The 15166-nt window shown below is 39.4% G+C and overlaps 1 protein-coding gene across 1 annotated transcript in view; it reads left to right on the top strand.

Moving 5' to 3' along the window:
* csmd2 (CUB and Sushi multiple domains 2) overlaps nt 1-15166 on the top strand; it is a 530601-nt gene that overhangs the window by 362047 nt on the left and 153388 nt on the right. Inside the window, exons 10-11 of the mRNA XM_042506230.2 lie at nt 9636-9748; nt 12176-12253. Of these exons, the coding sequence (XP_042362164.1) occupies nt 9636-9748; nt 12176-12253 (191 nt within the window). The remainder of the gene's footprint in view (nt 1-9635; nt 9749-12175; nt 12254-15166) is intronic.

Here is a 15166-nt window from a genome sequence, read left to right as displayed (position 1 = left end):
AGCTGCAGAGTGAAGCTCATTTCACTTAGATTTAAAAAAAAACAACTTCTTTTGTCATTTATAAAATTTGCATTCATTTTAAAGGAATTGGTTTTTGTGTTTAATAAAACAAATCAAGATGTCACACTGACAAAACAATCGCCTTTGGGTAGACAACTGGCAATTAATTTCTATTGCAGAGATATGTGAAACTGGTTTATCTTTGTTGTCATTTTCAACCATAACTGTAATGTTCAAAGACATAATAGTTGAACACAGTGGTCCGTCTTTTCTGACGTTTCTGCTGTGCTTATTTTTTGTTTTGTGTTGCTTTGATAGCGAATATATCAGCACGGGAGACACACAAAAAAGTTTTTAGCCACCTACATCTTGACACACCTTCAAAAAAATCTATGTCAGTTTTTGTGTTTGTTATATCGGTATATCTCTCCACTTAACCTTACTCACTAACCAATTGAGGCAGGGATAGACCAGCAACTTCTGTACTAAATTACTATTTATGTTGAGTCTGTTGGCTTTGAGATAACCGATTGTATGTATGTGTCACGTGAATTTTTCAAAGTAAGTTAATGGAAATTAACATTGTGATTTGGTTTATAGCCTACACATTTTCTTGCCAAGAATCAGATGAGGAAGTCAGAAGCCTACCACTCTCATGTCTGAAGTTACAGGAGCTTGACTGAAAACTGGGAAACAGCTTCCCTGGGAAACAGCTTCCCTGGCTCTGTCTAAATATAACATTTTTTTTATGTATCATCACCTCTAAAGCTCACTAATTGGCATGGGTCTTGTACAAACCAAAAAAATGAGGTGTAAAAACAAGTTGTGGTTTTACAGGAGGTTAGGCTATTCTTGATGTCAACATGTAGTTACCAGGCAACCAGCAGAAGCCTTCAACCCCACAGTTTGTGTTTTTTACACTTGTAATTAAATTCCTGTATTAAACAAACAAGATGTAATTATTTTGATTGATGAGCTTTAGATGTGCTGGTAGGCGGATTTTGTTATCTTTGGACCAAGTCCGGCTAAATGTTATTTGTGGGATAATTCCATTCATTGACGAATGTGGTTTCTTTCGAGGAAGCGTCAAAAAATAAATAACTGATGCTTCAGTGTATGTAGTCATTTGCAGTGGTGAGTCATAGTAGCTTTTACTTTGATGCTTTACAAAAGCCATTCGCTTCTGAACAGTCATGGTACGGGCTTTCCAGGTGGAGGAGGAGGGTAACTGGTTGAACATTTGGTGAGATTTCTGAATCATACATAATAAATGCACTCACTGTATGTGTCAACCTTGAGAATGACTCACTATGATTTCATTAATCCCCTTAACTTTTGTGTTCACAAAGTGCCTCTCCACCTGACGTTTCTTTGTCACGCTGTGATGTCCCCGTGTCTTTCTCACCTTTTTTTCCTCTGTGTATATCTCCTCAAGCCTCCTGCAGAAGACGAGGATGTTGTCCCTGCCGTAGGATATTATTGGCATTTGTTTATTGTTGTGTTTGATAGATCTACAGGGAGGGCTCAATTATCACTGCCGCTTTTAAGAGTGACCTTGGAAACTCATTTGTTTCTCTCCCGTTAACCACAGATCCAATACCGCCCGCAGACGATTACACCCATCGAGAAGTGCAAACACATTCTTTGTCAGTTGTGTGATGTGATTGATGGTGTCTGTGTTTGTGTATTATGGCGTGTGTGTGTTTACCACAATCTTCCTCGGCGATGATAGCGAACTGTCACGTGAGCTAGGTTTGACAGAAATTAAACAGAAGGAGAGGAATGGAGAGAAAAGCCACTGGTTTGACAGTTTCTGTGTATTTGTTTTGCTTCATCTTAGTCAAACAAGTCATTTGTGCCTGTGTAGGTCATTTTGTTGAAGGCAAACATTCAATAATCTGAGCCATTAGGCTCTGTATGGTTTCCTCATCAGCATTGTTCCACAGTCCATTCGATAGCAGTTTCGTCCTAATGCTTTGCTCTCTGTGACTTTGCCTACATCCACCTTGACTTTTTGAAGAAGAGTAATAAATCACACTGACACTGGAATCAATTGCAGAACAAGTGGCACTAAATTCCTTACTTCCATGAATTGAGCTGCGTGAGTTTATGTTTCTGCCCTATTTCGTCTGCTTGTCTGTGTGCCTTTTTGGCTGTTATCAGAATATCTCGGGAAGTTACTTTTACACTATTAGACAGTAAAAGTCCATGGTGCAAGGAGCAGATTAACTTTTAATATAGATTCACTCAAAATTAGCTTTGGATCAGGATGGATCAGTCTCAAAAATATAGATTTATTGATGCACATCAGATATACAGAGCAGTTGCTCCCAAGAGCTTTACTTTGACTTAAAAAAAAAAAAACTAGCAGTGAACTTTTATATGTAGCAATATTATCCAAAACTGTTGCTAACTTAAACCTTTTCTTCACCTGACAGTCTTCATCTATACACAGCTACCACAGTCAATTTGATAGATCATCACTATGACCTAAACTATGCTGTTGTCCCTGACAGACCTGACATATCGTTTGCTGTGAATATCATGTCCTCGGAAGGAAAAGAAGTTCATACTTCTTCAGCTTGGGACTTGTGCCGGTGTGGGTGCTACTCTACATTTCTCTTTGGTGAAGAAATTGAAACAGCATGGCAGAGAAGCCAAAGCTGTTAGTTAGAATTTACATAGGTATTAAATTTGGAAGAGTATATCCTCAGTTGCTCTTATAATTCCCTTTCTTGGGAAAAAAGATCAGGGTTGAGGAGGAATTGTGTGTATGATAATTGTTATAAATGGCAGGGTCATGGGAACGCCATTGGGCAGTTGTACCTATAGAGTAGTGCTGTCAGCGTTAACGCGTTAAATGCAATGCAATTAAGTCCATACGTAATGCATTATTTTTTTAAATCTTGTTATTCGCTGGCTGACCTTTCATCTTGAAGAGGTTGTACCCGACTGAGTTTAAAGCTGGTATCATTTGAAACTAGAGGTCCTAAGAAATCCAGTGGTACCTAGAAATGCCCCTGGTACCAACCATGTCGTACTAGCTTCTCAGGAGGTGAACAAATAAAGTTAGGCTAAATTTTGGAAAAATGTTTGGAAAACAGCTAGGTCATTTCAGAGGGGTCCCTTGACCTCTGACCTCAAGATATCTGAATGAAGATAGTTCTGGGGGTACCCATGAGTTTCTCCTTTACCGACATGCCCACTTCATGCTAGTCCATGCAGTGTTTTGTTGTTGTTTTACTCCTAATCAATTTTCAATTCAATTCAATTTGCTTTATTGGCATGAATGTTTGTAAATCAATATTGCCAAAGCCTCTGATAAAATTAAATGATGATATAAATAAATACAAGAAAAAGAAAAATCAATAATGATATTCAAATCAACAGCAATCCATTGGATAAAAAAATAGATGCCTAAATAAAAAGAGCAAGAACATTTTGTTTTATGTGTGTGTGTGTGCGTGTGTGTGTGTGTGTGTAATCTAATCAGGACAACCTGGTCAGAATAGCTTTACCCTGTCAATATGGACTTCATAACTGTTTTGCAATGCAACATAATTGAATTGAGAACATGTAGTTAAAAAATGCAGTTAATGGATATTAACTATTGACATGCTGAGATTAATCATGATTATAAAAAAAATATCATTTGGCAGCTTTACTATAGAGTCACCCCAAAGCCAGAGGCAGGTTTAAGCATCTATTGAACATTGTTTTTTAAAATTAAAGCAATTAAAGTGCATTTGTTGGAAGCTTCAAGTAAGTGTTTAAAAAAAAAGAGAAAAAAAAAGAAAGAATAAGGGATGGGGATCCAAGATGATGGCTGGTGTTGTTCTTCCCAAAAGGAAATTTCTTTCAATCAGTGTCCATATTATATGTTCTGTGAGGGCAGAAAATGAGTTGTGGGAAAAGGAAGAAAGGAATCCCTCAGAAGTTTTAACAAGGCTTTCTGATGGGGCCAGAGGTCTGAGCATGAATAATTCATGAGGGCTGAGAGAGGAAAAGAACAGACATTTTGGCTCAGTTGGAACAGGGACTCTAAGGGAAAAGTAGGCATGTTGGCTCTGATGGGTTCTGCAGTTTTAGTGGTGCTGGTGGAGGTTTCAACCTCCTCTGTGATGCCTTATTTTTGTGCTCAGAGCTTCAGCCGGACCCATGAGACATAACTGCCCGCAAGGCCTCTCTTAATACTTTGGCCTTAACTTACAGTGTAAGGGTGATGGTTTTTACTGCCTGGGTGATTGTTGTTTGGAGAAATGAATGAACAGTGTTGAGGGTTCTCTATTGTTTGGAGTACGGGGCTCCGGTACTTTATTGAAACCCCTGGTGTACGTCTAGTCGCGGTTACATATGAAGGTCACAGCTGCAGCTCCACTGCCAGGGCTTTAATACTGCCATTCTGGACTTAAGGGTCTGATACACTGATTAGATTTCCTGCGGAAGGCATTTTCCTGTGTGTATGTGAATTTTTGTGTGTTAGAAAGAGAAAGGAAGAATTTGTAGATATCTGCGTACGTGTTTGTTAGTGTGAATGTGTGCAGGGGTGGTGTGTGTTTGTGTCCCCATGTACATCTGGATAGACTCGCTGGTGCTATAACTCACATAGCCTCATTAAAATGCTGAAAGTTTTGGCTTTAAAGTCACTGTGACCCCCGGTCTGCTGTAAGCACCAGGACCTGCATACTGAGCAGAGCTCTGATTGATCTACCAAAGTAGCTGCAATTAATGGGGACGTTCTTCGTCCAGAATCTCACCGCCGCACACACGCAGCCACCCACACATGAACGCACATATGTGGTCATCTGATTGGTACATCACAATGAATTCATGCACTGAACGGCAATTTGAAGTGTTTGATCCTAATGTGGAGCCAGTCACCTTTGACTCCTAAACTCCGCCCATCACTGATTATGCATCGAGTAATTTGACACCCTGCCCCCTCGAAAAGAAAACCGTTGACATGAAACGATGAATATAAAGCAGGAAAAAGACCCATTCCACTGGGAAGGGTTGCTGAATTGCCGGATGACGGCGACCTTTGTTCGAAATCCTGAAAGGCATTAACTATTTAATGAGTCACATCTCATCAGTATGGAAAGTATCTCTGTGCTGGTGTTACGTAAAAGGCTTTGAAGAGTCTTGCATATTCCTAAGACCCTCAATCATAATATGACAACGAAAAGACAAGTTTAAGCAACAAGGATTTGCAAATCCGACTTCAGATTCTTCGAATTCGGATGTTGCTTGTGGAGTTGTGTAACCGTTAAACCATTTCAGGTCTTATGGTCTTCAGGTCTTCAGGTTATGAATAACCTAAAATGTAAATGGAAGTAAAAGAGCGCCATAGAAACCTGGCTGTTTCTCAGAAAGCTCTGTGTGTCAGTGTGTCGTTCACAGCTCAGTCCCCTCAGTTAAGAGCACCACTGACTGCTTCGATCACCTTGCCTTGCCCCAAAAATACATTTCTTGGACAATCATCAAAAGTCTGACTCAGACTGAGGAGCTTTGGGGGCCTGGAAATGGAAACTGATTTAGCGCTGCACTCTCAAGACAATTCCGCATAAAATCTAATATGGTCTGCCAGACAGAGAGCGAGTGAGAGGCTGAGGTGCAAAGGAACTGTAGAAGTGGCCGCAACACCCTTCAGGAGACCTCCATCAGCCCACGCAGGACTTTTTCTGTTGCTCCCCATGGTCACTTTCACCCTCAAACTTTAATGTTTTCAGAAAAAAAGAAGGGGCGGACAGTGAAATGGGGAAAGGCAGAGGTGACACTAGGTCAAAGTGATATTTATGTCAGTCTGCTCAACCCTCATCCCATATTTATTAATCTCCTAATCCTTAATGGCATACCCATCAGTCCCTTATCCTCTGCCACAGTACAATCTTGTGGGTCTTTAGCTTGCTTGTTGCATGCTCATGAAAGCTGATTCCAGCTCAAATTGCCCTTAAATTCAAAGGACATTTTTATTTGTCCCTATGGTGGAAAGGGGAGTTACTCTGACCGGGCTGTTTGCATTAAAATCTTGACTCTGGTATTTGGAGGCCTTTGTGTGTGCATGGAGGCTATGTATTTTATAGGTGTGAGGTTTAGTACCAGGATTTTGAGCCTTCTCAGGACCCAGCTATGTATTTGGAGCCAGAGGTGATTCTGGCACTCTCTGTCCTAGTAGTACCACTCCAAACGCTCATGTGCCAGACACTACATGATCCCCTTCAATGTTTCATCTTTTCTGAAGTGATAAAACACCTCCTGAGGCATGCTGACTCGCTTTATCAGTCTTGCACTTGCCGTTGTAAATCAAGGCCAGTGCGGTACGACATGGCTTCACGTTTCTGCCTCATTTTCATTATACCATGCAGCCTCCTGGCCACACAGGAATGAAGGGACAAATAATAATCTGATCAGATAAATAACTTAATTATACGCAAACCAGAGTGTATATGATTGAATTATTGTGGGGCACTTCTATGTTTTTTTCTTAGTTTACACTGTTTTCCCATTCATTATGCTTTTGGTGAGAGGCCAAGCTGAAAGCCAGGGGTAGTTTGGGAATGTTTAGTAAAAGATATGGACAACTAAAAGTGCAAGAATTTAAAGTTATACAAACTGTCCCATTGGACATCATGTTTCTTGAAAGGCGCACTAGATGACAGGTAGGGTAGGGTGAAATGCCATAGAATCTATCCTGCCATAGAAATGGGTCCGCTGACAGAGATTTGGCAATTTCGCTTTTACTGTGGGAGCTATTAAGACCAGGCTATGTAGCAAATTAGGTCTGCATTTTGTGTGATCTTGTGATTCCTGTGTGATCACATGATCTTGCAAATCCAGTTGCCTCATAAGGTAATGTGATTTGGGCTTAACGCTTTCAATTTTAGATTTACTGTTTTGAGTCTTTTGGCTTTAACTCAAGTGTTTACCGTTTGTTTGTTTTTTTTGTTTGCATGGAAGTTCACAATAAAAGAACATAATTGCATGTGATGAAGTACAATATGGATATTTTCAACATTTTTTAAATTTAATTTACAGAATATTTACTATATTGTGATACATACAGTTACCATAATTTAAAATTACCTATACTATGAAAGAAGATTTTAGCCTTACCACTCAACCCTAAAGGCAGGTGTATACTATATGTTTGATTTTCTGATCTTTGCTGTCTTCATATATAGAAGATGATTTTTGATTATACATAAAGCCCTTTTGTGAAACCTTTAATTTTATTGCTTTAAAATGGTAGGGTTAATCTCTACAGAGTGAGCACTACTTGGTACAGTGAGTAGTTTTTGAATTAATAAAGGCAGCAGAAGTAGTTTGTGTAGAGGAAATACAAGATGAACTGATGAGGTTAACATTAACATCAAAACAGCCGGTGTAGATAGTGCAGTACAAAAGTCTCAGTTCAATATTTCCTGAGAAAATTCTAAGTGGATTTTCAAGTTAATTTGTGAAGTACACAGACATACAGTATGCATGTTGAACACACACTGTGATCAACACTCACCTTTACACACACACACAGAAACATACACACTCCTTCATACACTTGCCCTCTACCCTTTTAATCAAGAAGTCTGACGTAAGTTTTAAAAGAAGCTCGCTCGCCTGGAGAGTAAGGGGTCATCACCAACCGTGCTCCTGACCCTGACCTTAACCTTTTGTGACTTGAACATAACCATTTGATTAGTGAAGCTTGCCTCAGTGAAAATCTCTCAATCAAGGGTTGAGGTCATTGACGTCACCGACTTACGAGTAAGGGAATTGCAACCACTTCTTGCTCTATACTGAAAGCAGCCGTGGCAAACAGCAGAGGACACACTTAAGTTTCATCAGTGTCATGCTTTCTTTTCTGCACTGTGCTCCTTCTTCCTGCTGTCTGCACGCAGTGTGGCTGAAAAAGCCAAGTCACTGACATTTTGATATGCCATCTCTCTTTCTCATTTAATCATCGTCTCATCTCTCCCTTGTGATTTGTCCTGCTTGCTGCCCAAAACTCTTTTCAAAAAGTCTTTTCCACTCTTTGTCTCTCTCCCTCCGATCCTTTCGGTGAACTTGTGTTCTGATTAACTAAGTTTAGCCACTGTACAGTGAAGCTGAGGCCCCACTGCAGCAAGAGCTTACTTTAAAAACGTTTTTATCGAAATAAAAGCTAATTCTGTCTACATTTTGAATCTTACATGCTTTTTTAATTGATCCTCGGAGAGTTCTACATTGCAGTCAGTCACGTACTATATCTCCAGCAAACACCCTCACTAGACTTAGTATCTCTTCATAGTAGATTTCCCTCTTTTTTTAGTTGGAGCTGTATGCTTCAGGCTGTTTTATTCTTTTGTCCCTGTGGCATCAGTCCACAAAAATATTTTTGCATTCAAAGACGAATAGTTATTAGTTTGCAAGATATGTCTCATACCTATTTCCAGTCTCTTTCTCAGTTTTATTGAATTATTTATTCACATTTCCAGTTTTCTTTGTCTTTGCTTATTTTCCTGTGGTATTAATGAGAGCTTGTTGGAGGTGTACCTCAGAATGTGTTTGCTCTATAGAGTGAGTTAGGTGATTGGGGAGATGAGGTGGACACAGTTGGGGAAATGTAATTTACAGATGGGCAATTGGATTTAATGCACACACTTGTGCCTGAGCTATAGGTGCGCAAACTGTATATGTGTGTTCAAGAGTGTGTGTGTGAGATTGTGTTCGTCTATCTCAAGATAAAACATGATGTGTTCCCAAATGACTTTGGCTTTAACAACTGAAGAAGTGCCTGGTAAGCAACAGCCCTCATTAGCATACAGATCAGGAGGCACTATAAGTGTTTGTGAAGTATAATTCACCGTTGCTTTTTTCAAAGCTATAAAAGGAGTGTCCTTTCTCTGCAAATGCCAATGCTGGTCTTTCCTGCTTCCATTTTTTATTGGGCCACAGTTTGGTTAAGAGTCGTTAACATTACAGTCCCTCTTAAGTACCAGACCCTCCCTTTAATAGATCTTAAAGGTGTAACATTTTAACATCTCAAAGTCAAGGCCACATTAATTTTGAAACATTAGGATAATTACCATAAACAAACAAGACAATCAGCGGGAAGACTGGCAGAAGCTGCCAGCCTCTATAATATATTGTCTGCCATTGCGCTTGACTTTATTGGAAATCTGATGGATTACATAATTGCTTTATGGCACAAAACAGAAGCACAAACACAATTTCTTTCTCACAATGAAGGTTGATAGAGTGAATAAAAGATGATGGAGGAATTACTTTAGGAAGAAATTATGTATGCACCAATTACAGCAACTCATACAGCAGGATGCAATATACCTAACATGTTGTAGCTGATTGTGTTCACAAGCCCATGCCTGGAAAAACTAAACAAAATGTCAAATAATAACAAATAAATAAAGTAATATTAAGGGTACCTGAAATAGACATATTCATTGTCAATTGTTCATGTACTAAGGAGATGTAACAGTGCTTAGACTGATGCAACAGTTGGCAGTGGTACATACCATTCATGAGTGTACAGCATGTGCTATATATTACTGCAGATTGTAATCTGCTTCTTTCGTATTTGCTTGTTAAAACGCTCGTGCTAAAATGCTTATCATCATCTCTCTCTTTCTCTGTGTCTCCAGGTTCACTGGCCCCAACCTTCCCTCACCCATCATTAGCAGCAAGAATTGGCTTCGACTGCATTTTACCTCTGATGGCAACCACAAGTTGAAGGGTTTCAGCGCCCAGTATCAAGGTAAGATAAAGAGAGGTTTTGATATTTGAGGAAAAAAAACATCATTAATAATGTGTGTCAGGTTTAACTGTACAGAGGGATCAGCAAATAATTGCCAGATTTTCATATTCGATTAAGATATTCTTGGTATTAGGATAAATCCTAATATTTATGCTGATCCACTGAACTTTTGCAAAAATCAGAATCATTTTTACACAAGAAACAACAAAAATCTAGTCACTGACAGCTCTGACATAAAACATATTTGCACTGCCCAGAAGATGACCTAGACGCATATTGCTGTGGAATTTTCTGAGCACATTCTTGCTCCTGAGCTATATAAGTGTTGTTAGTGACCTTTGTGGGACCCCAGTGTCTTTTATTTTGCACCACTGTCAAGACAAAATGAACAAGAGGCTCTCCTCATCTCTTCTTTGTTGTGCCTACTCGTCTCCTCCCTCCTCTGTCCTCCTGCCTATGACCCAGAAATCAATCAAAATCAACCTCACCAAAGGCTATCAATTCCTAAAATGCCTTTCAAGGAGAGAGAAGGCTTATTGGAGGAGCTATGAGCAAGGATGCACAGGTGTATCCTTTGTGAATGTCTTTATCTTACCCATGACATATAATAGAAGTATGAAACACAGCTCATGATTCAGCTGTGCTACACGTCATATTTAATTGACAGCTCCAAGCATGGACATCTCATTTTGCTGTTAATTTTACTCCTGTTGTCTCTTCCTTGCCCCTTTTACTCACATCTCAAGTGGGAGGGACATTAGGGGAGAAGGCAAGGATGACAAACTGAGACAAACACACACACACACACGCACACAAAATTCAGTCTTTCAGGTGCATTCATTTCAGATTCAGGGATCAACTTTCAGAGGGAATAAGCACAGACAAATGATGAGTTCCTCCACAAAATAAAGTGATCTCAAAGGACCATAACCTTCAGCCGACTGCTGGGAATCTCAGAGACGATGAAACAAGAGGAAGAAGGGAGAGAAATATGAGAGGGACAAAAAAGAGTGTTTTTAAACTCTCATTTCTTCAAATAAAAAAAAATCTACATTTATAATAACAAGATAGCCACAGACCAAATACCAAAAAAATAAAAAAGTTTGTTTCATTAAAGCAACACATCTGCAAAGGTATTTTCCTTTTAAAGGGAAAACCAAACCTTCATAATTCCATTAATCGCGGAAAGCATCCAAACCCTCCATTTTAACATAATATTTATACTCTAGCAGTACCTGCGCTCTAACTAGACTCTTGAATGTTAGTAAATAGAGAGAGAGAGAGAGAGAGGGATAAAGAATATGGAAAAGACAAGAGAATGAGCCTATGGGTTTACAGGTCCAATGTTAGATTAATATGTTTAGAAGATGAGAGAGTGGAGGCTAATACTTTAATTAGATTAAACACTTTCCACTCCCCCACCTCCCACCAGCTATTCTCATCATGACATTCCCATGATTCCACTGCAGCAGCATCTTGTTGTGATGAAATGGCCATTGGTTGAATGCCTTCTATAAGTCTTTCTATTATATTATCTTCTTCAGTGTCCTTGATTTTCCCTATCAAACTCTGCACTTAATACCTTAGTTCCGATACTAGGAACATAATAATACCCTTTTCCTCCTTTTCTAATCTCAAATCTGAAAAGAGCTTGTGTATTATGATTTTTATTTCAGACGTGTAATAAATAGACTTTTTGACACACAACTCAGATTAGCTTTGAATTACAATGCAGCTGAAACTGAGCAAAGGATAAAAACACATTTATGCAAAACAAGTCAAGTTCCATTGTCAGGAACCGTCAAAGTAATTAAATAGGATGAGTGTGAAGAGGTGCACAGACAATGCTGATGGTGTTTTTGAAATTGGTGAATAACTATGCATTTAGATGAGCCTTTTACTTTGCTATGATGGCTTCGTTTTTTATTTTCTCTGCAATTATCAGCAAACTTAATAATTTAAACATCATATTTTTATTGTATTAAACTTTGTGGCTTTGCTCCTTGTATACTCTGCTCTTTAATACTAATGATTTGATAATGATCTTATTCCCTATACCTTTCTATCCACAAGATTGTGAATAAATGGTACATTGATTAGCTTCTTTTATGTATACTAAATCTGCAATTTTTGGGAAGTTAAAATAAATGAATGCTAGCAGTAGATCCTTTGAAGGTAAAAAAGTTCTGTTGTGAAAAGTTTAGCATTTTTTCTTATTTTGACAAGTTTTGGAAACTGCTTTTAATGGCTTTCTCAAAACTGCTATGAACATACCTGCAGTGGGTGTAGGCAATGATGCATGGGACATTATAGATGTTATATACTGTATCTGCTGCAATGTGGGCAGATGTAATATAATAAGATGTAATGGAATGTATTGCACTTCCTGCTGCCTTACAGGTTTCTCTGCTCTGTTTTCCTCCACAGTGAAGAAGATGACTGAACTTAAGTCTCGAGGTGTAAAGATGTTGCCCAGCAAAGACAACCACCACAAGATATCAGTGTGTAAGTTACAAAATGTAAATCTCAGTTATGTTTAACAAATGGGATGGTCTGAAATCCCTCTCTGTTCTTTGCTGTGGTATGGATGTAAGTGCATGTGACTCCCTGTGTGTGTATCCCATAGGCTAGCTAAATGCCACCACTCTACACTGCACTCATACAACGGTTACTGCTGATAACGCTCTCCCAACCCATGGTGACAGAACGTTGTCACAGTGCAAGCACGACGCCCACCCTCGGGCTGCTCCATACATTAACACTGTTACCTCTGTCAGCACTGTTCATGCTGTTAGCACTGCTAGCCGTGGCTCAGCCACCTCCATGTTGAGAGCCATGTGGAGGCAATCTTAGCTCAACTCTGAATCATAAGCTGTATTTCCATCAAAAGCTTTCAATATAGTAAGTTTGGAACCAAAAGTAACAACTATGAAAAGGTACTTACACTCTAGATCTGTTTAGCGTTTTTGTCACCCACTGTTTCATCCAGCAGCACTTGCTGTATTTTCTTGTCCACCAGTGATACAAAATGAAGTCTGCATCCGATTATCCTGTTTATTAAAAACAAGCTGGCATGAGGGTCTCTTAGCCAGTTTCGATAAACAGTGGGTTTGTGCATAGACTGCTTGTCAGGCAAGAGCAGGGGTTTGGTGCCACCGGAGCACACTGGAACGCTGCTCCGCCTAGTTTTTTACTCAAAGTGAGGATTAGTATATATGCAGTTTACATAATCTTGTTGCAATTAATATTCACATTTTTTAAACACTGGAAGATCCACTCATAACTAAAAGTGTATGTCATCTAAGGGATGGAAACAGATAAGACAGTCAAAGTTGTAATATAGAAATTTAAGGTGTGTTGATGGATTCATGTCGTCAACCCATGCATTGAGTAACATTATGAGTTAAGTCGCTGCCAGTCGGCTCAGTGAATGACATTAGTTGTTTCTCAGTCTACAGCTGATGCTAAAAGCTGACAAACATCCTTTCATTTTATAGTTCTAGTTTACTATTGCATGTTGAACTTGTCAAGGTTATGAACAGAGGTTAAACCAGCCACAGCTCAGCTCTGAGCACAGAGTGTTGATTCTCCTCTGACCAGTGAACAGATTGCAGCGTTTCTAGCTCCACTTTTTAATACCAGATCTGTATGCTACATATACCAAGCAGAGGGGAGACCAAAAATGGGAATGAATCCACAACTTTTCACAGTGGAAACGCAAAGGTCTTTTGGTACGCAAAATGCGTACCAAACTGAACTAAACTGAACTGAACTGAACTGAACCGAACCAAACCAACCTGCTGGTGGAAACACTAGATATCCGCTGTTTTTTGCATACAGCACCTTTGACGAAAACTATACAACAACTGTGAACTGAGATCTACCTTGCCAAATGAAAAGCACCTCTGATCTCTCACCTCTAATCTGTAGTAGTTTAATCATGTTAATTTTAACAAGCTATTTTTTATCCTTATTTGTCTTGGGGGAAGATTTTGGCAGGGGTACCAGGTGTTCACTCACCACCACTGTAACTATTTTTCTCGCCACACTGCAGAATTAAACCAGTGGCTGTCATGCCATGAGTATGCAGTGATGTTTAGGGCTAAAACATTTTGCTCACGGATAAGCAGCAGGTAGAGCTGCACTGGGACCTGACCTCCATACAAGAAAAAACAACCCTGACACAGTAAATATCCCTGTGAATAGCATCAGTCTTAAAAAAAATGGAACAACTATTGTCTCTACTGGTTTGTCTTTCTAACAGAGAAGATTCAAGACAGTCTTTTCACTACTCTCAACTTTTCTTCAAAGTCATTTAAAAGTTTTTTTTCCTCCACTCCTTGGCCAGAGAACAGGGCAAATGCTGACTGCTGTAAGAGGCACAGACACAAAGGACACAGTCTGTGCTAGAAATGCAGTTCTAATAGCAAATGGACAGCGGTAATTGCATTGGTTGCTGTTTTCACCATGGCAGTCTTCCTTGCCCTTGTTCCAACTCACCCTCTGTCTGAGCTCGCTGTTCATTATCCCATTCAACTTTATTTGAACATCTGTAACATTAACAACTTGACAGCCATGAGTCACCTGACTTGAGCGACACAGAGGGATGTTGAAGGGTTTAAGAACAACCTGTCGAACAAAAAAGAGGTGCATTAATGGTAATCCTGCCTCAAGGCCATTTACAATTCATTTTATCCACTTCTACCTCCGACTTTATCTTCTGCTTTTAATCCACGTCTCTTCACTTTCACTTTTTTGTCTTTTCTTTTATTCCCATTGCTTTAATGCTTTTTATTTTCACTTTACCTGCTTCTGCTTTAAAATTCCCTGTCTCCAGTATTTTGTTTTATTTTATTTGACTGCCTGTAACTCCTAATTGAAAGGCAGGCACCTTTATACTTTTTTGAGTGAAAGTAAAACAGTTCATTACCTTGATTTTTTTCACGCTATTTTTGTCATTGCCTTTGCTGACACCAGTGAGTCTTTAAATTTATTGTTGTCTTGTCTCAGACTGGGACCCCGGCCAATGAGCAGGTGTCACACTGCTTAGGCCCTCCAGACCTTTGACCCCTCCCTCTCAGTCAGATGGGCTCTCCTGGTCGGCCAAGTTTTTGTGTCCCCTTCTGGCACTTTTACCTTTCACTGTTTTGCACCCAGTGACATGATTAGACAGAGCACCATCAGGAATGTGCACCGAAATAAAATGTACTTGGTGATAAATGTTAAGCAGGGAAATGGTCGAGGTTAATGCCCAATGAATGAATGGATGGATTGCAAAGCTAGTGCCATGTAAATATCAGGCACCTCTTGTGTGACAATAAGAAAGGCAGCTTAAACTCATCACCCGTACATACATTTGTTCTGTAATGATGAAGTGATTATTGTCCACCAGAGGGCAGAAAATTAACAACAACAAAA

The sequence above is a fragment of the Plectropomus leopardus genome, chromosome 17 (assembly GCF_026936395.1).
Source record: "Plectropomus leopardus strain MGB_pleo_1.0 chromosome 17, ASM2693639v1, whole genome shotgun sequence".
Classification (NCBI taxonomy): domain Eukaryota; kingdom Metazoa; phylum Chordata; class Actinopteri; order Perciformes; family Serranidae; genus Plectropomus; species Plectropomus leopardus.
Note: the sequence above shows the minus strand (reverse complement) of the source record. Positions and strands in the feature narration are given on the sequence as shown.